The 26644-nt window shown below is 38.0% G+C and overlaps 1 protein-coding gene across 4 annotated transcripts; it reads left to right on the forward strand.

The window, feature by feature from the left end:
• The first annotated feature begins 3551 nt into the window (after positions 1-3551).
• Positions 3552-10600, forward strand: LOC104219037 (maltose excess protein 1-like, chloroplastic). 4 transcript variants are annotated; one of them, XM_009769673.2, is made up of 10 exons: positions 3552-3697; positions 6433-6865; positions 6988-7161; positions 7248-7538; positions 7640-7729; positions 8696-8797; positions 8902-9020; positions 9708-9770; positions 9863-9924; positions 10150-10600. In XM_009769673.2, exons 2-10 carry the CDS (start codon positions 6623-6625, stop codon positions 10230-10232), a joined length of 1227 nt encoding a protein of 408 aa, XP_009767975.1. In that variant the 5' UTR covers positions 3552-3697; positions 6433-6622; the 3' UTR covers positions 10233-10600. The 4 variants fall into 4 exon arrangements, with proteins under 4 accessions (XP_009767975.1, XP_070028201.1, XP_009767977.1 ...); XM_070172100.1 differs by lacking the exon at positions 3552-3697 and adding an exon at positions 4411-4431; XM_009769675.2 differs by lacking the exon at positions 3552-3697 and adding an exon at positions 4889-5121.
• Positions 10601-26644: the final 16044 nt, after the last annotated feature.

The following is a 26644-nucleotide window of genomic DNA, read 5'->3' on the forward strand; positions in this document are numbered from 1 at the left end:
TGGAAAACATACTGAGGCAGAAATCACGGGTTCTGTGGTTAAATTTGGGAGACTCAAATAATGCTTTCTTCTTTGCAAACATGAAGAATAGGGTGACCCAAAATAAGATCAGGAATTTGATCAATGCAGATGGTATTCTATTAGCATTGAGAAACCAAACCGCACGATAGGAAAGAATAATTGTGAAGTTTTCCTAACTCTGTAGTCTCTAGGGGATAAATACAGACGTCTCCGTACCAATCCCTCAGATTCTACTAAGCTTGTCTGTGAACTGTGAGACCCATGTAACCTAGAGCTCTGATACCAACTTGTCACGACCCGGATTTTCTCACCCTCGGGGGTCGTGATGGCGCCTACTATTGTGAGCTAGGCAAGCCAAACCTTTAACTATTTACCTCATTATCCAATTATTTTCGGTTAACAATTATAAGGTGATAACGTGGTAACCGCGGAATTTCAAATTTAAGCGGAAGGCAACAATAAAATATATGAAAAATGTATCTATTACAAATACTTAAGCCTTAACCACCAAAAACCTAGTGTCACAGTGTCACATACTGTCTAAGATTGCTAAATACAAAGTCAGAAGAAATAACAGTACATTGTTTCTGAATAAAAGGAAAATGAAATAGGAAATAGAGATAGAGGGAGATGTTAGGGCCTGCGGACGCCTGCAGGTCTACCTTGGATCTCCGCGTGGACTGAAGGTAGCCTCCACACTACGGTCCAAAAGCTGCTCCGGGATCTACACATAGTGCAGAGTGTAGTATCAGCACAACCGACCCCATGTGCTAGTAAGTGTCTAGCCTAACCCTAGCGAAATAGTGATGAGGCTAGGACCGAACTATCAAATAAACCTCTGCAATTCAAATATATACAGAAGAAAAGAAGTACAGAAATAACCAGACAAAATGGGAGGGGGAGCATGCTGTGGGGGAGATAACAGTTCCGAATAGAAAGACATTAAATAAACGAAAGAACAATATAACTCGGATATCAACAAAGAATCAGAAATCAATAAATGCACGGCATCACCCTTCGTGCTTTTACTCTCTTTCCTCACCATATAATCAATAAAATCAGCACGGAATGGTACATCGTGCGGCATGGCATCACCCTTCGTGCTTTACACTCTTTCCTCACAATAATACACGGCATCACCCTTCGTGTTTTACACTCTTTCCTCACAAAACAAACAATGCACGACATCACCCTTCGTGCTTTAACTCTCTTCCTCACCCAAACAACAATCACAAACAATAGGGCAAGGGAATAAATGAAATTGCAATAAAGATCCCGGCAAGGGAACAACAATTCAACAAATAAATTCCGACAAGGGAACATCATCAATAACCTCAACATCCCGGCAAGGGAGATAACGAATAAATCAATAATAGCCCGGTAAGGGCGACAACATAATGATTTCTTCTCTTTCTCACTTTTACTTCACAATTCACTTCACAACTCGAGCCAATGCTCTAGAGGTTCAATTATCACTTATACTTTCACAATTCGTTATACAACTTGAGACAATGCTACTCAATGTTCATACGTCACAACTCCTTCCACAAACTTTACACAACAAGTAGAAACCATTACCAAGGCATGAAAGGTACAACGAAATCATGATAATCACAATATAAGACTCACGAGCATGCTAGACACCAATGTATAGATACTCGTCACCATGTCTATACCTCGTACTCAACAATTATCACATAGCAAATAGGACTCGACTCCTAATCCCTCAAGCTAAGGTTATACCAAACACTTACCTCGATGCCACGAACACAATTCATGATTCAATTATAGCTTTACCCCTTGATTCCACCACCAATTCGCTCGTATCTAGTCACAGGTTATTTGATTACATCAATAAACGCTAAATGAATCAATTTGAATGCATGAAAATGAATTTTCCAAAGTTATACCCAAAAAGTCAAAAATCTCCCTCGGGCCCACATGGGTAAAACCCGAGGGTCGAACCAAAACCCGATTACCCATTCCCCCACGAACTCAAATATATAATTTGTTTTGAAATCGGACCTCAAATTGAGGTCCAAATCCTCAATTTTTGAAAAACCTAGGTCTACCCAAAACACCCATTTCCCCCGTGAAAATCATTAATTTTGAGTTGAATTCATTTTAAAAGATGTTAAGGAGTGAAGAAAATGAGTTAGAAATCACTTACCAACGTTTTGGAGAAGAAAGGTTGTTTGAAAAATCGCCTCTTATGTTTTCGGGGTTTTGAAAAATGAAAAATAACTGAAAATCCCGTCTAAATATACTACTCTCAGATGCCCTGTGCGGACCGCACAAAATCAACTGCGGACCGCACAACCCTCGTATGGACTGCAATGACATGTTTTAGTATTTTGGCCATAACTTTCTCTACAGATGTCCAAATTGTGATTTCTTTACATTTCTGGAAACTAGACACGAAGGACTACAACTTTCGGTTTTGAATCATCTCAAATTCCTTGTAGATCAAAAGATATAGGATTCCGAAGTTGGACCAGTGAACCTGTGCAGACCGCACAAAATCAACTGCGGCCGCACAGTCACCAGTGCGGACAACACAAAAACCAGTGCGGACCGCACTAGCAGGTTCAGAGATTTGAACTTCTCTGAACCTCCAATAGCCATGTTTTAAGCCTAAGACACACCAGAACCTACCCGAAATTCACCCGAGCCCTCGGCACTCCAAACCAAATGTGCATACTAACTCAAAAACATCATATGGATCTACTCGTGCGATCACATTATCAAAATAACATGTAAAATCATGAATTAAACCTCAAAACTCAACATTTTCATCAAGAACTCTCAAAGTTCATAACTCTTCAATCGGAAGTCCAACTCACGTCAAATAAACTTCGTTTTCACCAAATTTTACAGTTATCTTTCAAATACTATAACAAGTTTGTACCGGGCCCCGGAACCAAAATACGGGTCCGATAACAATGGTTTCAAACATTAATTCTTTTCTTCATATCTTAGATACTTCAGTAAAATAATTTCTTTCAAAAATTGATTTCTAAAGCTTGGGACCTCGGAATTCAATTCCGGGCATACGCCTAAGTCCCATATTTTACTACGGACCTCCCGGGATCGTCGGAACACGGATCCGGGTCCATTTGCTCAAAATGTTGACCAAAGTCAACCATAATCAAATTTTTAACTCTAAAGATTTCTATTTCTCATATTTTCACATAGAAGGCTTTCCGGATATAGGTCCGGATCATGCACGTAAATCAAGGTGGGGTAAAAAGGAGGTTTTTAGGCCTCGGAACACTGAATTCACTTGCAACACACAATAGTCTATACACATGACATGATATAAGACCAAGTCTATAATTAAATTGACAAAATTGACCTTAAATATTGGAATATAAAAAGGAACTAATCAAGAGTATTTTTGATATTGCAACACATTTTGTATGTATGCACTTTTGTCTGGACTTAGAGAGCAATAGCGTCCGCACTTTCCTCAGCATCAAATCTTTCTTTCTTCCAATTGATTACTCATAAATAGGCTTCCTTTGAGGCTCTCTTCTAAATATATTTCTCACTACCCAGTTGGTGGTTTCTTCTCTTTTTATTCAGAAACTCCAAATTAAATAGCAATATTCATATAATTTCTTTCTTACACCAAAGAATTACAATCTTGTAAATACAAGCTTCAGCTTTCTACCAGGTAATTTTCAAGCAATTCAAATGTCTTAACTATCTCTCTAGTTCTTTCAAGTAAAAGATACTTAATATACAATGGCGAATTCACAGTGTTCTTGTTCTCATACTACCTTTATAGTGTACATTATAAATCCAGTTGGTTTTTCCCTGTTCTTTTGTCGTTCCTTATAGTCGAATTTCAACGAAAATATTATCCGTTAAAACTTGGTATTTACATGTAATTTGAACTTTAATAGTCAAAATTGGCATGAAAATATCATTTAATCAGATGAATCTTTATATTTATTGATATAGTGAAAATATTTTTTTATATTTATTGATAAGTTTTTATGGTGACATTGCACCCAAGAGAAAATGAACACTTTGCTTTTGGCAATTTCACATGTTTGATCCACGTGGTTCTTGTCTGGATTCATATTAAATCCAAGAAAATAGAGAATGCTACTGATTTTACTACTTAATTTTATACTACAGTATAGCGTATTAATCAGTCAACTACGTTTGCTTCCAATAAATTTGTGAATCCCGGTGTACCCATTTAATTCTTTCCTATACACTGCGCTCACCGCCCCCATCCTTCATTTTTTTGAGATGCCCGTCTATTTTGGATCAAGTTTAGAAATTTGAGCTTTTTTGGCTTCTCTTTTGCCTCATTTGGATGGATGTATATATATGCATGCCTATCAAGTATGAACTAGGCTGAGCAAGTCCCAACTTCTTCTTCTTTTCATCTTAGAGGTATGTGATTGTATTTCCTTAATTTGTTTTGCTATTCTTTTGAATTTCACTTGAACTTTGAAACTTACACTTCCTTTAGAAGCTGGGGACATAGTAATGGTTTGCTTATAAGTTGCTAATTAGGGATAGTCAAATGATATTGTTGAATACTACACTTGTTACTTTGTATTTTGACCTATTAAAAATCTAAAAAATATTTTTTAAAATTTTCACTTAGAACATTCACAAAATTTTAAAAATAACCCAAAATTATATTCATGTTCAAATACAATTTTACTTTTCAAATATCATTTTTATTTGAATTTTTTTTTTTACTTTTTTTTTAATTGTTTTTACAATTCTTATGTCCAAACGGGCAAAATATGTTCCTATTAATTTCTTCACTAATAGCCCGTTAAAATTTTTAACACACGTGACTTTAGCCCAAAAAGCTTAACCAAAAATAATACTTTTGAGAAACTCCTCCCCCTCCCCCCCAAAACACAAAACACCACCACCCTCCATCCTCTTCATCTTCTCCACATGCCCCTCATCTTCCCACATCCCTCTCTCGTCTCTGCCATCAATTACCCAAAATAAAAAAGGCGCTCTATCTCAAATTGTTAAAACCGTCTGTACGTGGCTGCTGCTTATTAACGGGTATTTTCGAGAAAATTGGCACTCGGGTCAGTGTGAAATGATATATTTTCGGTATGCATTGTTAGTTGGTGTATAGTTTCTATGTTTTTTTTTTCTTCTGAAAATGAATAATAAATAAAGAAATGTGAAGGTTAGCTATACTATGATGCGATATTTTAAAATACTAAACATAAAGGAGCTTTTGAGTAGAGCTCTGGTAGTTAGAAATTGAATTCACAGAAACATGGTGCAAAATGCCTAATTAGGCTTCTGGCTTGGATGGGTTGAGACCAAAGGAATATTCAAAGATATTCAACCTTCAAAAAATTTGCTCTACAGTATGTTGCAGTAGAATTCTAGGAGATGCCTATTATTATAGACATATATGGGTAATCAACTAGGGATGGTTTAGGTGTTAAGTTTGGCCTTGACGATGGAGCTGTGTCCCTTATGGTGGATGGTAATTCATAGCTTTGTATTCTTCCGTTTGATGCTTACAACTTAAAGATATTTCATTTGTTTTTTTAATGCTTAGTTTTACCTATTCCGAGTTTAAATGGAGCAACATGGTCAATAAAAATTCATATAGAGGACCCCAACTTGCTTGAGATTGAGGTGCGATATTGTTGTTGTGGTATTTAGGTACTCCCTCCGTTCGAAAAAATGAAGGGGGTTCAAAGAATGAGGGTCAATCCATCTGATTTTCTGTCTCAATTTGGATGTTAACTTTTTATTTTTTTTAAAATAAAATTTACATAATTAAGATCTAGAAAAAAGTACTATAAGCTACACCTTTTTATAATTAAAAATATTTGAAAAATATATGAATTTTTTTTCTTTTTTGAAGAAAATATTGTTTTATTCCCCATGTAGTAACAATGTCATATAAAGTAGAATGGAGGGAGTACTTTCTAGTGCTTGTTCTCAGGTTTGATTTCCATAAGCATTATTTTCTTATATGTGAGTTGTGTATGAGGTTATGGAAGATGAGTTTGTCTCCATTATTGAGTTAGAGTTAGCTTTGTCTCCACTATTGAGTTAGAGTTAGCTTATAATGGTTACAATTTTTCTTCCAAGTTCTGAGATGACACCACATCCCTTCCCCTTCCCCTTTCCCTTCCCCCAGTCACATGTCGTTCTTTTTGTGCTACAGACTAGGTATGCTGTGATATACTATAAGAACATTTAACTTTCTCGAGTCGTGGATTTTTTAAGTCAATTTATAGCCAAGGTTCAGGACATTGATCCAACACACTGAGTTGGATTGATGGAAATAAAGAAGTTTGTTATGTTGTGGTGCCTCTAATTTCCCTCTTGCTTATCATAGCTGAAAAGATTGAAGTATGTTGTGCTAGTAATTCATGCATCCTGCTTTTGATGCAGATTTGGTAAAGGCCGGGGTTTGTGCTGGAGCTTACCAGAAATTGTCTTCTCATTTTAGTGCAGAACCATTAGAAGCTTGATCAGCTGCCTCTTGGGGAGTTACCCTTGTAGACCATTTTCTGATAAAAATATCTCCACACAACTGGTGATGAGTACAAACTTATAGTTGCTTCATTTTTTGATATCTTGAATGGCTGGATCTTTGTTGCCAGTGGGTAAGGCAGTCCTACGTTCCCGCCAACCTTCCAACGGTTATATCTTCAATGTCAACCTCCAGCAGCCGAAATCAATCCCAAATCTCCTTCCATACAAGAAAAGAGCTAAACAGAACAATAATTTGAACAAGTCAGTGCTGGTAAGCCCATTAGTTTGTCAATACCGGTTGAGACCAGTTTCTGCACTTGACTCAGATGTTCCAAATCCTATTGATCAGGTTCTTTTCCCCTTTTGTATGCTTCCAATAATGTTTATTGCGAGGTGGGCTCGTTTTTTAAAGTAAGCTATGGATTCAGTTGGAGGTAATGAAATCTGGCCTAACTGAGATTTTATATGTAGAGATCAGAAGATTTGAAGAGCAGTGAGAGCTTTAAGCAGTGGGATTCATTGACTGCAAAATTTGCAGGAGCTGCAAATATTCCATTTCTCATATTACAACTGCCTCAGATAATACTCAATGCTCGTAACCTTCTAGCAGGAAATAATGCTGCATTATTTGCTGTTCCATGGCTGGTATGGCATTCTACTCCTATTATAGCGGCTTATAACTGTGGTCTTATTAATGTTGAGAGATAAATACTGAGCTGAACAAAATACAGGGGATGTTCACTGGATTGCTTGGTAATTTGTCTTTGCTATCATACTTCATAAAGAAGAGAGAGACAGAGGTGGTCGTTGTGCAAACGTTGGGGGTCGTGACCATTTATATTGTGATATCACAACTAGCCATGGCTGGATCTATGCCATTACCTCATTATGCAGTCACTTCTCTTGTTATTGCATGTGGTCTTGTTGTGAACTTCATGAACTACTTCTACGTGCTCAATCCCGTAATCTGGCGTTACTGGGAGGATTTCATTACTGTTGCTGGGTTATCTGCACTTCCCCAAGTAATCACCCTCTCTTTTCTTTCATTTTGTACTCATCAAAATGAAGAATTTGGTGTTTAGATTCTTATATTTGTTCTGGCGTTCTGCTCCGTGCATTGTAGGTCATGTGGTCAACTTTCATCCCATACGTTCCAAATACCATCTTGCCTGGTGCTGTAGCTTTTGTTGTGGCTATCCTATCTGTCATTATGGTAAGCATTGACATTTGCAGCTCTTGTTCATGTGGTTGCTTTTACGAGGAGAATGTTTAAATGTTCATACCTGTTATTCTGCCTTGAAGTGAACAAGCTGAAAGAAAATATAATTTTTTGCTTGACTTGAATAATAGAAAGGCAATGTTGAAATTCATTCTAACAAGAGGACTGTATTTTCTAGCGAGTGCTAGAAGAACACAGTTCAACATTTCACTGAGATAATGCTCAACTGTATGTTCAAAATGGTGTCATTTCTGAACTCCTTTGCCAGAAGCAAAGGAGGGTTTTTGTCTTCATTCATGACCGAGGGAGAGAGATGAAATCTTCTCTAGCATTGGGTGGGGTCACTACCTATTAGTTTTTTAATTCTTTTTGTATTCCTGTTCTTCCTTAATGTTAATGAAAAGTTTCACCTATGCGATTGAGCACTTGTATCCTGGATCTGATGAGTGTGTTTGCATTGTGTCCTTGTTTTAAAGGGTATTCTTTTCAAAGGTAAAATAATAGACTAGACGTGGAAGCTCGAAATTGTGCAGGGATATTGTCACATCTGCCGATGTGCCAGGAAGCATGAGAAGCTTCTGTCTTACTATGTTTTTTTGTTGTTATTTTGCTCTATGGTGACCGTAACTGCATAACTGGAACATGATCTGCAAGTGCTCTGCTTCTTTTATTTGCGTATGCATACATGTTTGAGAAAGTTGCTACTTAACTCTGAGATTACCAAATAATATCACAAAAGCAGTAGTTCACATTGAGTCTTCTTTAATTTGATATTGTTAGATTACAGACGTTAAGTCGATTTTGGTTAACAATTACTTTATAATCATTTTCCTTGGGGTCTACAGCAAGCTAGAAAGTTTTGCATGCACTTTTCTGTGGGAAGAGCCATTATGTTAAACCTGAAAGAATGAGAACATGGATGTGAAACTATTCTGAATTTCAAGCTGCTGTTCTTTACAGTCACGAACTGGGAAACTTCCAGAGAAGGGCATCAAATTTGTAGGATCATTGTCTGGATGGACTGCCACTCTTCTTTTCATGTGGATGCCAGTTTCACAAATGGTAGTTTCTACAGCGTTTTATATTTTAGGGTAAAATTGTCAAATTGTAGTTTTTCACAAGTTTGAGGTTTCTCATCGACTGATACCTTCTGACCTTCTGTCCAGTGGACAAACCTTCTAAATCCAGATAATATAAAAGGTTTATCAGCTCTTTCAATGTTGCTTGCGATGATCGGGAATGGACTCATGATTCCACGAGCACTCTTTACTCGGGATTTGATGTGGTATGGCACCTCATAATTGTTTTCCCTTGTATTGTAAATTCCTTTCCTTCTTCAGTTATCAAATTAGATCTAGAATTCCTCGCATCACCTATTTATTTTTGCCAACCCTCTTACATGCATCAATCTCTGATCTTTCTGAATCCTTTTCTGAATAAGGTTTTCTTCTTTTTCTTTTTCTGATGCTTGTGAACTCTAGTTAATTTTCCCCTTTTCAGTCAAGTGAACAAAGGCAGTGGAGATTTTGTATATCTAAATTCGTTTCTTCTAAATCTTAAAGTAACATATCAAAAATATGATTCTCTTGTATATTAGAGTAGCCATCACCCCCCCCCCCCCCCCAAAAAAAAAAAAAAAGTCTGGCTTCATCACTGCACAGCAGTATTTTTTTCCTGTTTATGGTCATGCTTAATTCAGCAGGATCATTACAGATTAGTCATACTTATCTAAGCCTTGGGAACTAAATGTGCGTACATTTGGAGCAATTCATGTTTTGTTTTTCTGCAATTTTGTTTATTAATAATACCTACTGTTAAAAATATATAAAAAATACGATGTGTATCTGCTGATGGCTATGCAAAAATATACAACCTGGTAAGCCGTATTAGTCCTGTTATGCATGGGGAGCTTTTTTTTTTTTCTTTTATGGTGGTTAACTTTTCCCTTCTTTCTCTGCTTGGTTAATTACAGGTTCACTGGTTCAACTTGGGCATGTGTTTTTTATGGATGGGGAAACCTCGTCTGCTTATACCTGTAAGTTGCTGCAAAGCTCCTCATAGTTTCCAAATTTTATTAAAGAATCAACCATTTTTCAACCCGCTAAATCCCTTTTGTTCTGCATTCAGCTGCAAAGTTATAAGCAGGGAATTTTTCTTGGCTTCAACGGTTGGCTTTGTAGCATGGCTAGGTAAATCCTCACTCTCATTTGTTTTCTTTTAAACTTGAATTTTCTGGCTTTCTTTTAAATACTGTTTTGGCATCTTCATGCCTTGTTTTTCGATGGCTCGGCCTCAGCCCTCCGGGCCTTATGATGGCTTTTTTCCTTTCTCCTTTCCCTCTCGTGTTAAACTTTTGCATTTGGCTGATGAAATAAGACTCCTCTTTTTTCTTTTTTCTTTTTGGCTGAAAACAGTGTTCAGCTTCTGGAAAGACACACAAGTATATGGTTATAGTTCTCCATTGAAATCATTGAAGGAATTGATTTCTGGTTCATAACTGATCCTTGCCCTACCTTGTTGGTTTTGGCTGTAAGTTTGAAATGCAAAATTGCTCAAGCGTGGCATTTCTGCTAAATCAAGTGGTCATAATTGACAAGAAATCACTCCATGTTAATCATCTTCTTTAGAAAATTTGGTGAAAGTGCTTCTGGCAAATGTTTTGGGGCATCAGGTAACGTCTAGATCTTGTAATGTCTAATTTGTTCTGCATATGGCAGTGAGGAAGGTTATTGTGGGTTTTTACATGTAATGTCAATTAATAATAAAGCTACAAATGCAAGGTAGAGCAAGTATATTTGTTGTATTTCATTTATAGACCATCTTAATGAATTGAAAATTAGCCATGCAATTTTTGCAGAAATTGGACGTTCAAGTCTATCAAAAAATGGTAATTTTCACAGTTATTACCAAAAAAAAGTCTATCCAATAATTATATGGACATAGAGGCCATTTTAAGCGCTTTTAAGTCAAAATGGCTTAAAAGATATTATATGTTTAAAAGCCACTTGAAATAAGCCCATCCAAACGGGCTCATAATCAGATTATATGTTTGTGTACGGTGGATTATTAGTTAAAATATGATGTGGGACAATAAAATGAAGATACAACAACGACCTAGTAAAATTTCACAAGTGGCGTCTAGGGAGGGTAGTGTGTAAGCAAATTTTGCCCCTACTTCGATGAGGCAGAAAGGTTGTTTTCGATAGACCATCGGCTCAAGAAGGCGGAAAAAAAACGAGAGGAGACAATAAAATGAAGATCGAATTTTGAAAATGTGAATTATACATAATTGTTTCTGTTTTTGAAAATGTGATAGGTAGGGTTGGTTCGGGTTATACAATTACCAAACCTAACTAGTTGTGTCAGCTTATTAAATTTAAAGACCAAACAAAACCAACAAAAGTTGGGTTTTTCAATCTCGGGGTTTTTCGATTTTTTTTTTCAAATTTTTCTTCGGTAAAGTCTTCATAACATAAAACATAGAATTTGTGCTCCAAATATTCTTTTAGTTCAAATAAGGCACAAGTACATAAGGTGTTTTCAGAGAATAGCGTAAAATATGAGATGAGTCATGACATTATATTAAAATATTCAACAATAGATAATAAAGCTGCATAAAACAAATATTGCTAATGAATAAGCCGTAATAAAAATAAATATAATCTAAAAGTACTAAGCTATGCTAAAATTAGTACAACTAATAAGTACTATTAGTTACATGATTAATCACTAAAGAAAAAATAAAAAATAAGTTATGCATTTTACTAAATCATGAAAAAACTAAAATATAGATATCCAACACTATTATCCTTCTAGTATTGAATTGAATGTCTTTTGTTAGCATTAGTATTCATTTAGTTCTAGTTTGGGCTTTATTTGAGTTACTATTCTCTCCGTTCCAATTTATGTGAACATGTTTGACTGTACACGGAGTTTAAAAAAAATGAAGACTTTTAGAATTTGTGGTCTTAAACAAGTTAAATAAAAAGAGGCCCAAAGTATTAGTGTGGTCATAAAAGCTTCTCATTAAAGATAGAATTGTAAGTTTAAACTAAATTATTTCCAAATTTAGAAAAGGATCATTCTTTTTGGAACGTACAAAAAAGAAAATAGATTCACATAAACTCGAACGGAGGGAGTAATATTTATGGGCAATAAAACTTATTGGAGCATTTTAAAATTATAAGTTCAAGCTTGAAATAATACTTTAAAAGATAAAACTATGAAAAAGTTTAAGAAATAGTTATAAACTACACTACAATAAATATTTCTTTGGTAAGTATAATAAATATATTTATGTATTAAATATATATAAAATCTCTATAAATGTAATGTTGGGTTGGTTTTGTTTCGGTTTGACATATTTTAGTTTAAACAAACCAAACCAAATCAATTATAGTCGGGGTTTTTTTTCCAACACCAAATGAAATTAAATCGAACCATAGTCGGATTCTTTTTCTTGGTTTGATTCTGATTATCCGTTTGATGTGGTTTATCAATTTCCTTTGTACACCCCTGCCAATCATTTTCCCCTGAATTTTGAGCGTGCAGAGATACTTAAATAGTTATCCAAGAAATAAAGAAACTTATTTACCTCTTTCTTGATGATATTTATGCAGAAGAATTAACCTAAATACTGTTAATTTTATTAAAACTCTAAATACTAACTTCATACGAGCTCTTACAAAACCTAATTATATTGGAAGAATAAATTTACAATGCCCGCATTATCGATTGGAAGAAAGAAGTTTTTACTCCGAGTACAAATCTCGTCAAAGTCTTAGTTAAGTCCTCAATAAATTAGAAACAATCCTTTTATTCCTAGGTACAAATTTAAGTCTTTTCAACTAGAAAGTCCTCCCCAGTATATTTAATTAAATTCTTCGGAAAACCCCAATAGTTTTTCCTCATAATGCAAACACTACTAGAAATTTGGCAAAAACCGATCAAGGTATTTTTCGAAATATTTTTTTTAATCCTTTTTAACGAAATCGACCAACTTTGGTCGGTTTTCTTTGGCGCAAAAATGCGGGAAACTATTTTTGAGTCCCGCAAAATTTAGTTTTCAAGAAACGACCAACTTTGGTCGGTTTTTCAATTAAAATAAATAATAATTAATATTAAAAAAACCGACCAAAATTGATCGGTTAATTCGGCCAGTCATTTTAAAAAACCGACCAACTTTGGCCGGTAATTTTTTTTTTATATAAAAAGCGACCAACTTTGGTCGGTTATATTTATGTGAAAATACAATTAAAGAGTATAAATCAAATAAAAGACAGTCTTAAAACAAAATGCATCAATGGTCTAGTGGTAGAATAGTATCCTACCACAGTACAGACCACGGTTCGATTCCTAGATGGTGAATCTTTTGATTACATAATTAAAATATCGACCAACTTTGGTCGATTGTTTTTTTGCAATATTTTTTTTAATTTAATTGACCGACCAAAGTTGTTCGGTAATTTCCGACCAACTTTGGTCGGCATGCCTTTCTGACCTCTAAAATATCGTCCACACCTAAATGGTCACGTTTTGGACAGTTGTTGGCCATTACTGATCAAAGTTGGTCGGTTTTTTCCGAATTTCTAATAGTGAAATCTCATTCAATCATTAGTAACGGCCTCAATAAATTAGAAGAAAGTAAAACCAATATGTATTTATATGTGTGAATATATGAAAATAAAATGGTAGTTAATTCGAGTATCCCTAAGAAGGAGGAGCACTTGGTTACCTTCCGTAGTACGCTAGCTAAGACTCAGATAGATTACATGCTGCTTAGGAAAGGGGATAAAGATCTAGGTGAGGATTACTAGGTTATTCCGAGTGAGAATATTACGGTGCAACACAAACTCTTAGTTATGGACTTAGAGATTAGGAGGAAGAGACAAAAGAGAGTTGCGCATGGCCAACCAAGGATCAGATGGGGCGTTCTGAGCATGGCCAAAGCTCAAGAGATGGGGGAAAGATGATGGCAATAAAGGCTTGGGGTAGTAATGAGGATGCAAACAATATGTGAGATAGGATATCTAATTGATTAGGGAGGTAGCTAGAGAGGTGCTAGGGTTTCGAGGGGTCACTTTGGTAGGAGCTAAGGGGACTTGTGGTGAAATGAAGAGGTCCAAGGGAAAGTAGGAGCCATAAAAGTGGCCTACACAAAGCTTGTTGTGACGACCCGACTGTTCGTTTTTCTTTCTAGGTCCTCGTTCCCTTAATTAAGACTCCCCTTATATGCCTTTACTGTTTTATGACTTGTGGGGACGGTTGGTTTAGGTTTGGAAGGGTTCGGGTTGAAATCGGAATGCGTAGTTCCTTAATAGTGGCCTATGATTGCCAAGTTTGACTTGAGTCAACTTTTTGAGTAAACGACATCGGAAACGGGATTTGATGGTTCCAACAGGTTCGTACGATGATTTTGGACTTGGGCGTATGCCGGAAACTGAATTAGGAGGTTCGTAGGTTAATTTGTGTTATTTCACTAAAAGTTGGCATTTTAAAGGCTTAGAATTTTGATAAGTTTGACCGTAGGTTGACTTCATACCTACCACGTTTTGGTTTTTGTTTCGGGACTTGGAATAAGTCCGTTTTATCATTTGGAACTTGTCCTCAAAGTTTGACATCATTCCAAATTGATTTGATAGGCATCAGACGCGCTATAGTGTTTTTAGAAGTTCTTGAGTTTCATGTTGAATTCATGTGTTTCGAGGTCCGATTCATGATTTCGAATATTATTTTGATGATTTGATCGTGCGAGCAAGCTCGTATGTTTTTAGGCTTGCATTGATGTTTGGTTTAGAGCCCCGAGAGTTCGGGTGAGTTTCAGACGCATTTTGGATGATTGGAGAAGATAGAAAGCTGCTGGAGTGATCTGGTACTCAGGTCTCGCATTTGCGAGTTTTCAATCACAATTGACATGTTAGGACAAGTCTGCTGGGTTTGCATGTACGAACTCGGTATTTGCATTTGCGATGGGCGCCTGGGGAAGCTGGTTCACATTTGCGATCCTTATGGCCGCATTTGCGAAAATCCAATGTTCGCAATTGCAAACAATATGTCGCATTTGCGACTATAGCAGGGGTGAAGGACTTCGCTTTTGCGATGGTTTCTTCGCATTTGCGGGGTTCGCATCCAGGTTGCAATTGCGACAGGATATAAGAGATGAGGGACGTGATTTTGGTCTCATTTTCATATTTTGGAACCCTAGACTCGGCAGAAGGTGATTTTGAAGAGGCTTTTTCATCTACAATCTTTGGGTAAGTGATTTTGTTCAATTCCCAACTATTTTACATGATTATACATGAGATTTAATATTAAAATTATGAGAATCAAAGTGAAATTTTGGGAAAACTTGTATACGATTTGAGAAATGAGAAATTGAGTTTTGAGAGTCGATTTGGACTCGAATTTTGAAACAAAACACATGTATGGACTCGTGATATTATGGGTAACATTTATTTATAAAAATTTTAAGAATCCGAGCATGTGTGCCCGGGGGTATTTTTTTGGGATCTCCCAATTTGTCTGTCAAAGTTTATTTGATCAAGATAAAAGTTTTGTCACGACTCCAATTTCCCTCCGTAGTATGTTGTGATGGCACCTAGTCTCTATGACTAGGTAAGCCGTTTACTAAAAACGATTAAGCCAGTTCTTAGCAATGATATTTTGAAACATAATTTAATATAAGTATCGAAGCAAAAGCGGAATAAGTCTATGTGGCAACAATCATAATAACTTCTCAAGACTGGTGATATAGAGTCACGAACTCTAGTTAAATACATGGAATGATCTCAAGGACTGAAATACAATACTGTTCAAATGGCAATCTGACAGTACAATGTAAGAAAGAGACTTCAAGGGACTGCGATGACCAAACAACTCTACCTTGGATCCTCGCAATCAACAAGCTAACTCTACCGGGTTCGACATCTCCAATACCTAGATCTGCATAAAAATGTGCAGAAGTGTATTACGAGTACACCACGGTTGGTACCTAGTAAGTATCAAGAATAACCTCGGCAGAGTAGTGACAAAGTACAGTTAAGACACTCACTAGACAATATAACTTGTGCGGTATAGAAGTATAAGGCTAATGATGAGAAGCAAAATCAGTAAATGGCAACAAGAATCAATAAGTGATAGAAACAGTAAAGTAATAAGAACACCATAAAGTATCGTTCAAACCAAATAAGGAACACAACACAAAGGGAAACCAATTAATCAATCTATTCTTCACAAGTTTCACAACAAAATCACTCTGTGATACCTCATATCATAGTCACAAGTTCCGGGTCTCAACCTACCATCATATACTCACAACACCTCGTGCCCAAATCCCGAATCACAACCATACGGACAACTCACGTGCCAAAATCACAATGCGACCAGCATAGTCATAGGCTCACAGTCACAATCCACCCAGAATAGTCACAGGCTCACAATCACAATCTGCCCGGCATGGTCATAGGCTCACAGTCATAATCCGCTTGGCATAATCATACGCTCACAATCATAATCCGTCCGGCATGATCACAGGCTTACAATCACAATCCGCCCGGCATGATCACAGGCTCACAATCACAATCCACTCGATATGGTCACAGGCTCACAATCGCAATCCACCCGGCATGGTCATATGCTCAAAATAACAATCTACCCAGTGTGATCACATACTCACAAATCAATATGGAAACAGATAATACAAGAACACATGAGCATGATCAATAAATGTCAAGTTTCGTACTTATGAGCTACTATAAGTGGCATGCTACAACATATACTTGTGTGAGTGTACTACTGCAGCCTAAGTCAACAAGTAATATCAAAGACATCAAACAGCTCATCGAAACTACAAACAAGTCACACAATGTGCATGACAACCATAAGGAAAATCACACCATCACACGAAAATCACCAATACAATGTCTCCAAACCATCAGACATCATCCCTGAGAGTGCCACCCTTATCTCTTCGATATCCACCGGTATCACTCTGTATAATAGCCACTCTTATCACCCCGTGCAATAACCACCCTTATCACTCCACCCTGACAATAACACAATAGTCACCCATATCACTCCGTACATTCCACAACAGGGAGATGCCACCCTTATGTCCCGAAACAACAATAGTGAAATGCCACCCGTATACTCCGCATAAGAATATCATTCTCTAATAGCCACCCGTATCACTCCTCCCTAACAATATCATTAGCCACCCTTATCTCTCCTATAATAACTCGTATCACACCGTACAATAGCCACTCGTATCACTCCCTCCGTGTCATAACCACCCTTATCCCTCCGCCCTGACAATAACACAATAGCCACCCATATATGCTACATCCCGTACTTAAATATTAGGACGAGTCGTAGTAATCCATATGAGCTTAAAGGGATTAAGACCATTCATGAGGTTATAAAAGATTTGTGACTATCATATTGTAAGATCCCGTAAGTTCAACAACCTTAATACCGTTACATACATTGGATATGATATTTTGAGTGGAACATTTATGTAAAATAGTCTAAAAAATATAATTTTATATAGTTATTGATATTGCTACTTTCGAATATGCTTTAAATTATACACATAATGTGAGAAAGTTTATGAGGTTTTCTTTATTGTAAAGATAGAAATTATTTTCTCACAAGAAAAGAAGGTTATCTTTTTACCATTTTAAGAATTAAGCGTACAAAAATTTGTACTCTTTATATGAGATTAGAAAAATTAGAAGTTGAAAATATATATATATATATATATTTATACGGATATTTTAATAAAATAATAGTGTATGTATTGATTTTATATGGTACCATGATTTACTAATATTTTAATATTTTAATAGTAGTACTTTAGGATGAGGACAAGACTATTTTCGAAGTTATAAGTATTTATGCTATTTCAAAAAAGTGATAAGTAAAGTCGTAAAGGTGAAAGGGTAAACGAGTTGAAGAGAATGAGGTTGGTCGAAGTTTGACATTTGGAGATAAAATATGGTTCAAGATATAATATCCGGTATTTGTGGACTAGTACCATACAAGGTACCGCGTGACCATGATAGTAAGATATATAAAGTGTGTTAAAAGTGAATAATATTTTAAGTAATTTGAGATAATTCTCAATTATGTGAATAATTGGTTAATTATAAATTTTTGGGGAGAGATTAACATGTAATTGAAAATTGTGGATATGGATGAGCCTAATGGGCTTCCCAACCTGGCAGCAAGTATAGGTCTTGATCAAGACAAATGATGACTCTTTGATTTATGAGATTAGGTGGCATTTTAGGGAAATTTGCGGGCTGCCACATGGCATGAAGTTGGCCAAGGGTGGCACCAATCTGCACATGCGTCATAACACTTGGTGTATTGTTTACACGTGACAACGTAAGCCTTTAGGCCTTCATAATATACTTCCTTTGCAATTGGGATATAGAAAGAATGTTGAAATCTTTCCTTCTGTTATTAGGGAGCCTCTTACTTTAGAAACATAGCAAAAACATACATCCATGATACTCCATATGTCCAGCAACATGAAATAAGCCATGATCATATGAAGTGCTTAGTTCTTGTTCAAAGATTTAAAAGGAGAAAAAGTTGTTCTTGGAAAGCTCAAGTAAAAATATTTGATAAATTTCTCAAGTAAGGTATGTTAAGGATATCCCTTCCTTTTTTTGGCATGATCCAAGTAATGATATGTAAACGTAATGCTATTCTCTAAGTGGTTCTACTCTTAGCAGTTAAGGACGTGTATGTTATTCATTCCTGTAAAATGATATTCAAGCATGTCTAAGAATGTTCCTAAGTCTCTATGAGGTATATGATAAAGACGTTAATGTTTATAATATAGTGATACATGCATCTTCATGCATTTACCTGTGCTACGGCCGGTTGGATAGTCATGCATATTCATTTACCATCGTGCTACGACCGATAGGGAAGCCATGCTTATTTATTTACCATTGTGCTACAGCCTGTCGGGCAGGCATGCATTTACAACCGGGCTACGACCGGTCGGGCAGCTACCACTGGTTGGGCAGTTATGTATCATTATTTACCACCATTTGCGAACTCATACATTTACCACCGTGTGATGGCTGGCCGAGCAGTTACCACTAATTAGTTGGGCAGTCATGCATCATACAATATGGATAATAGTTTCAAGGAGAAGCATTATATATATATATATATATATATATATATATATATATATATATATATATATATATATGTGTGTGTGTGTGTGTGTGTGTATATATATATATATATGTATATTATGTATGAATGTATGTATGTATGTATATATATATATATATATATATATATATGTATGTATCTATATAAGTATAATTAGTATGCATATATGGTGGCACCTTAGAGATTCAGTTGATTCTTATATGTCTTTAAGTAGTGATGACATATTGTTATGTTTCAGTTCTGCCTTACATACTCAGTACATTATTTGTACTGGCTTCCTTTTGTTGTAGACGTTGTATTCATGCCTGCAAGCATAGATAATTAGTTTGACGAGCCCTCATAGTAGACGTGGTTAGCATACAATGAAAGATCGGTTTGACTCCTCCTCATATGGAGTGCAGCCGAGTCTATAGGTTATCGTGCCAAAGTTTTGGTACACACTTATGGGTAGGCCGGTACCCTATCCCATTTGATGTCAAATACTCTTAGAGGCTTTGTAGACACATGTTCATTATGTACAGTATGTCAGAGGCCTTGACGGCCAGTATGTATTCATGTTTTAAGAATGATGGTTCATTGATACAACGTTTTCCCACTTATAGTTATACATTACGAGTTGTGGCCATGATAGTTGCAAAAGGAAAAAAAAAGAGTTACAGAGTGGTTTGCTCGGGCTAGTACGACATCGGGTGCCAGCCACACCTCCCCAGGTTTGGCGCGTGACAATATCACTCTGTAGATTCAACAATAGTGAGATGCCACCCTTATGCCCCGCATAACAACAAAGGTGAAATGCCACCCTTTTACTCCGCATAACAACAACGGTGAAATGCCACCCTTATACTCCGCATAACAACAATCAAACCACACAACAATGCACACGTGCTATTATCACAACAACACAACATTTCACTCGTATCATAAGTGCCCGTAGGCCACAACCTTTCTAAGGATTACACGACATCAATATTTTTACAACAAGTAGTCCACGGCTCAACACAACGTATATAGAATCTCAATAACGACAAAATGAACAGAAAAGTAACTCAACAAGGAATAACACCTCCTTTAAACACAACTTTTATTAAAATAGGTTAATGACTCTCGACAACTTAAATTCCAATTAATTGTTTAAGGATAAACTCAATAGTGAAAGTGTCTCCATGAAATGGCAACTTCGGATTCTAGTGTATGAATCAAACTACCAATTAAAGAGATGACACGAGCTAGTACTTTTTCTAAAGGCATTAGAATAAACCGACAACAAAGGGTATCATGTAACAATAATCTCCACGAAGAGAAACTCAACGATAAAAGAAATCACGTAATGGTAAAAATGGTAACAACTCCAAATAAGCATATATGAGCAAACTCGATAAGTAAAGAATGTGACATTTAATTACAACTTCAAATAAAGCATCTGATAGTAGACATGACGAATAAAAGATATAACATGTGCTAGCAATTCCAAATAAGTACATAAAATATGCCTAAGGGTCTAAACCACTAGATTTCCACATATAAGCCGAGTACGTACTCATCACCTCACGTACACGACTTTTACATGACACAATTAGCATAAACGACTCAAATCCTAAGGGGTCATTTCCCACACAAGGTTAGGCAAGACACTTACCTTATGTAACGACCCGACCGGTAATTTCATAAGTTATAATCCCGTTCTCCCTACTTTTGCTTGTTTATGTGTTGTTCAACTATATTTCATCTTATTGTGTTGGTTGTTTTAGGGTCGGAGTGGTCTTGGAGTGGAATGAGACACTTAGTCTCTAATTTAGAAGTTTAAGTTGGAAAAGTCAACCGGATATTGACTTATTAGTAGAAGGTATCAGATGTGAATTCTGATGGTTAGGATAGCTTCGTTAGGTCATTTTGGACATAGGAGCATATTTGGAATATAATTTGGAGGTACGTGGTATATTTAGGTTTGAATTGACGAAATTGGAAATTTAGCATTTTCCGGTCGGCAGTAGAAATCTTTATATCGGGGTCGGAATGGAATTCCGGAAATTGGAGTAGGTCCGTCGTGTCATTTTTGATGTGTGTGCAAAATTTCAGGTCATTCGGATGATGTTTGATAGGTTTTTGGTTTGGTTGCAGAATTCGGAAGTTTTGAAATCCTTAGGCTCGAATCCGAGAGTGATTTGGTATTTCTATGCTGTTTTGAGTGTTCCAAAGGTTGAAATAAGTTTGAATGGTGGTATATGACTTGTTCATATTTTTGGTTGAGGTCCCGGGGGCCTCGGGATAAATTCGGAAGGTTGTCGTAAGGTTTGGTCTTGAAATTGAGCAACTTCAGCTGCTGTTCCTGTATTAACCGCACCTGCAGATCGGGGACCGCAGGTGCGAGCCATAGAAGCAGAAAGAAGACTGCATAAGTGGTATGGATCGCAGGAGCAGAGGTCTGGACCGCATCTGCGAACCCGCAGGTGCGATACCCGGGTCACAAGTGCGGCGTCTGAGGAATTAATGAAAAACCGCAGATGCGGTTATGTTGACCACTGATGCAGTCCGCAGAAGCGAGAAAGGAGCCGTAGGTGTGGAATCCCTGTGCAGAAACTATATAAGCATCCATTCACGAATTTTTGCCCATTTCTACAATTTTTGAGACGGGATTGGAGCCTTTGTAGAGTTTTGAAGAGGAAATCAAGAGGATTCTTGTTGAGGTAAGGTGTTTTAAACTTAATACTCGTATCTATGGTGAATTTCAGTTGATTAAACATGGAAATTGAAGAGATTAGGGGTGAAAAATTGGGAAATTAGGGCTTGAAATTGGAGAGTTTAAATTGAGGATTTGTGGGGCCATTTGAGGTCCGATTTTGATGATTTTGGTATGTATAGACTCGTGAAAGAATAAGGATTCTAGTGTTGTGATTTTTATCATATTCCGAGACGTGGGCCTAGGGGTCAGGTTTGGCCAATTTCGGGATTTTGAGTTTAATTTGATAATTTTTGCGTGGGCTTTGTCCCTTTGGCTTGTATTGATGTTATGATTCTGATTTTGGATAGATTCGGGATGATTTGAGGTCGAGTCGAGAGGAAAGGGCATTGCGGAGTAGATTTTCATCCGGTTCGAGTTAAGTAACTCTTGTAAATCTGGACATGAGGGTATGAAACCCCAAAATTTCATACTGTTTTGATAAATGAGGTGACACACATGCTAGGTGACTGGCGTGTGGGCGTGCACCCGTAGGGATTGTGACTTGGTGTCCTATGGAAATTGTAGAGTGGCATACTTTGATAAACTCTATATGATATCTATGTGTTTTAGAAATGAATCGGTTAACTTGGGCTGAATGCCATGTTTGGGGCCTTGTGCCGAACTGTTTGGACCCTCAGGGGGTATTTTACTACTATCCTCACACTGTTTTGTTCAAAAGCATATCCCTAGTCATGATTTTCACTTGTTTATTGTTTGATTGAGTTTCATTACTCTACTTTCAAATATATGAAAAATGTTTGGGCTGTGTTCACTGATTTTCACTGAAATGCCCGAGTGACTAAGAGAGGTCGAAAACCTGATGGTGAGGATTATATATATATATATATATATATATATATATATCGGGATGCATGACGCAACAATATTTACATGTATATGGATCGGGCTGCATGCCGCAGCGATATACTGGATCGGGCTGCACGCCGCAACGATGTAGTGCTTGGGCTGTAGGAGCCCCTCTGGAGTCTGCACACCCCCAGTGAGCGCAGCCAATTATATATATATTTATGGAATGTGCTGCATGCTGCAACGGTTATTATTATGAGATATCTATTGAGCGGAAGTGCTGAGTGTGAGTGCTGATTGATGAGAGTTGAGTAACGAGTGACTGAGAGGCTTGCCCGAAGGGCCATATATATGAGTGATACTTTGCCCGAGGGGCTTGTTTATGAAATTACTATTTTTACTCTTATTTTATACTGAGCCTCTATTGAAAAATATTGAACAAGGGTTTTAAATAACTTTCATTGAAACTGGAGTTTTTTTAACGAGATGTTCAGAAATTGAACTACGGATTTGACTTTGTTATTTCTATAGAGATTTTATGTTAAACTACGTATATGATTTAAATGCTCGTCACTGCACTCAGCCTTTATTTACTTTGGTTACTTACTGCGTTGACGTACTCACGTTACTCCCCGCACATTGTGTGCAGATCCAGGTGCCAGAGCATCCGAGTGAGAGAATCCAACAACTTTTGAGTATTTTTCAGAGATAGCAAGGTAACTGCACGACATTCGCAGTCCTTCCTTTCTCTTTCCTATCCTTAGTATTATCTATTTCAGTCTCATCTTGTATTGAGTAGATATTATTGGACAGTATCTTAGTGGCTCATGACTAGTGATACCAAGATCAGGCAGTGTTGATGTATTTGCGTATTTTTTCCCCGCGTATTTTGTTATATTAAAATGAAAGACTTGTGATCATAATTGATTTGGAAATGAATTTACAAAAGACCTTTATGTTATTAGTGTTGAATCGGCTGGCCTAGTATTGTGATAGGAGCCATCACGATCAGGGTGGTTTGGAGTCGTGACAAGTTGGTATCAGAGCCTAGGTTACATAGGCCTCACAGGTCATGAGCCGATTTAGTAGAGTCTTGAGAATCGGTACGGAGACGTCAGTACTTATCTTCGAGAGGTTGTAGAACCTTTAGGAAAAACTTCACATTCTTGAATTCATGTCGTGCGAATCTATTAATTCTAGTTACTAAGCTTCTATTATTCTACTCTCTCACAGATGGTGAGGACACGTGCTACCGGTCAAGACGGACTACCACCAGTGCCACCAGTTAGGGCCACCAGAGGCCGAGGTCACGGTCGATGCTATGGTAGGGGAAAGGATGTAGCCCGTACAACAACTAGGGTAGCACTACAGATCCACCAACCACCCTAGTTCATGATCAGGTCCCAGTTGTGAATGCTCCAGTAGGACCCGCTCAGGCACCGGTTGTGCCGATTGTTATTCCAGGCCTTCAGGAGGCCCTAGCCCAGATTATATCAGTATGCACTGGCCTGGCTCAGGCGGTCTCAGTTACTACGGTCGCAGCTACTTCCCAGGCTGGGGGAGGCACCTAGACTCTCGCCGCTCACACACCTGAGTAGGTTGTGTAGGGACTTCAGACACCAGGGCACATCCAGCCCAGTCGGTCGCACCTGCCCAGGATTTTGTGGTACCAGTTATGCCTGACGACGAGCAACATCAATTGGAAAGGCTTGGTAGAATTTAGCTTCTGACTTTCAGTGGTGCAAAGGGCGAGTATGCTCAGGGTTTCTTGGACAAGTGTCAGAGGATGCTTTGGGCCGTGGGTATTTTGGAGACCAGTGGGGTCTCATTCACTACTTTCCAGTTTTCAGGAGCTTCCTTTACTTGGTGGGAGACTTATAAGAGGCGTAGGCCTGTTGATGCAGTGCCCCTTAACTGGCAGAAGTTCTCCACTATTTTTTTTTTGGAGAAGTATGTGCCATAGTCTCGTAGAGAGGAGATGCATAGGCAGTTTGAGTAGTTGCGTCAGGATGATATGACTATGACGTAGTATGAGATGAGATTTTCAGAGCTTGCTCGTCATGCCGTTTGGTTGGTTCCTACGGATAGACAGAGGATCAGGAGGTTCGTGGATGGCCTCACATATCAGCTTCAGATTCTCATGACCAGAGAGAGGGTGTCAGGTGCTACTTTTGAGCAGGTTGTTGATATTACTCGAGAGATTGAGTCAGTTCGTCGCCAGGAGAAAGATGAGAGGGAGGCCAAGAGATCTCAGGGATCTGGTAATTTTGGTGGCACTCCTTCGAGAGGCCAGTTTCAGCATGATAGAGGCCGTCCATTTAGAGATGCTTAGTCAGCTCACCCAGTTTATCGTGGGGCATCATCGGGCCATGGTTCTCACAGTTTTCATCAGGGCCATTCATCACTTAGTGCCCTTCTAGCCCAGAGTTTGTCCCGTGCTCCATCAGTTCATGGCTCTTCCGTACCACGTTCTTCTGCTAGTCATCCCGGTGCTAGGGGTTCCCTTCAGTCCCTGTATCCTACACTAGGGAGTTGTTATGAGTGTGGAGAGTTTGGGCATATGAGGAGACAATGTCCTTATCTTCTTGGGGGTCCATCTCAACAGAGGAGTCAGCCCTTGACTTCAGCTCTAGTTACTTCACCACCCGCTTAGGCTACTAGGGGTGGGGGTCAGTCAGCTAGGGGTCGTCCTAGAGGGGGAGGTCAATCCGGTGGTGGTTAGACCCATTTCTATGCACTCCCAGCCAGACCAGATGCTATTGCCTTAGATGCTGTAATTACAGGTATTGTCTCAGTTTGCCATAAGAAGCCTCTGTGTTATTTGATCCTGGTTCCACTTTATTATATGTGTCATCATATTTTTCTCGGTATTTGGATATGCCCCGTGAGTCTCTTATTTCATCTATTCATGTATCTACTCCGGTAGGTGATACTATTATTGTAAACCGTGTATATCGATCGTGTATGGTGACTATTGGGGGTCTGGAGACCCGAGTGGACCTTTTGTTGCATTGTATAGTAGACTTTGATGTGATATTAGGCATGGATTAGCTATCTCCATGTCATGCTATATTGGACTGTCATTCTAAGACAGTGACGTTGGCTATGCCGGGTGTGGCACGAATTGAGTGGCGAGGTTTGACTGATTTTGTCTCCAGTAGGGTGATATCATTTTTGAAGGCCTAGCGGATGGTTGGGAAAGGTTATCTTTAATACTTAGATTTTGTGAGGGATGTCAGTGCAGAGACTCCTAGTATCGATTCTATTCCAGTAGTAAGGGACTTTCCGGATATGTTTCCTGCAGACCTGCTGGGCATGCTACTGGACAGGGATATTGACTTCAGTATTGATTTGGTGCTGGCTACCCAGCCCATTTCTATTCCATCGTATCGTATGGCACCGACGGAGTTGAAGGAGCAACTTTTGGAACTCCTTGATAAATGGTTTATTCAGCCTAGTGTGTCGCCTTGGGGTGCGCCTATTCTATTTATGAAAAAGAAGGATGGCACGATTAGGATGTGCATTGACTAAAGGTAATTGAACAAAGTTACAATCAAGAACAAGTTTCCTTTTCCTTGTATTGATGATTTATTTGACCACCTTCAGGGAGCGAGAGTGTTCTCCAAGATTGACCTCCGATCAGGGTATCACCAGTTGAATATCAGGGACTCAGATATTCTTAAGGCGGCTTTCAGGACCCGATATAGTTATTATGAGTTCCTTGTGATGTCTTTTGGGTTGACCAATGCCCCAGCAACGTTTATGCATTTGATGAACAACATGTTTTGGCCTTATCTCAACTCGTTTGTGATTGTTTTCATTGATGATATTTTGGTGTACTTGCACAGTTAGGAGGAGCACGCTGGGCATTTGAGAGTTGTGTTGAAGCGGTTGTGGGAGGAGAAGCTTTATACAAAGTTCTTCAAGTGTGAGTTCTGGCTTAGTTCAGTGGCTTTCTTGGGGCACGTGGTGTCCAGTGAGGGTATCCAGGTTGATCCAAAGAAGATAGAGGCAATTCAGAGTTGGACTAAACCGTTCTAAGTCGCAAAGATTCGTAGCTTTCTTGGTTTGGCAGGTTATTACCGTCCGTTCGTTCGGGGATTTTCATCTATTGCATCACCCTTGACCAAATTAACCCAAAAGGGTGCTCCATTCAGGTGGTCAGATGAGTGTGAGGTGAGCTTTCA

This window comes from Nicotiana sylvestris, chromosome 4 (genome assembly GCF_000393655.2).
Source record: "Nicotiana sylvestris chromosome 4, ASM39365v2, whole genome shotgun sequence".
NCBI lineage: Eukaryota > Viridiplantae > Streptophyta > Magnoliopsida > Solanales > Solanaceae > Nicotiana > Nicotiana sylvestris.

Coding starts and splice junctions, on each gene's coding strand:
- LOC104219037 (XM_009769673.2), top strand. CDS start 6,623: ATGGCTGGATCTTTGTTGCCAGTGGGTAAGGCAGTCCTACGTTCCCGC. Junction 7,730..8,695: donor CTATCCTATCTGTCATTATG/GTAAGCATTGAC, acceptor TGTTCTTTACAG/TCACGAACTGGGAAACTTCC. Junction 9,021..9,707: donor TTTACTCGGGATTTGATGTG/GTATGGCACCTC, acceptor GGTTAATTACAG/GTTCACTGGTTCAACTTGGG.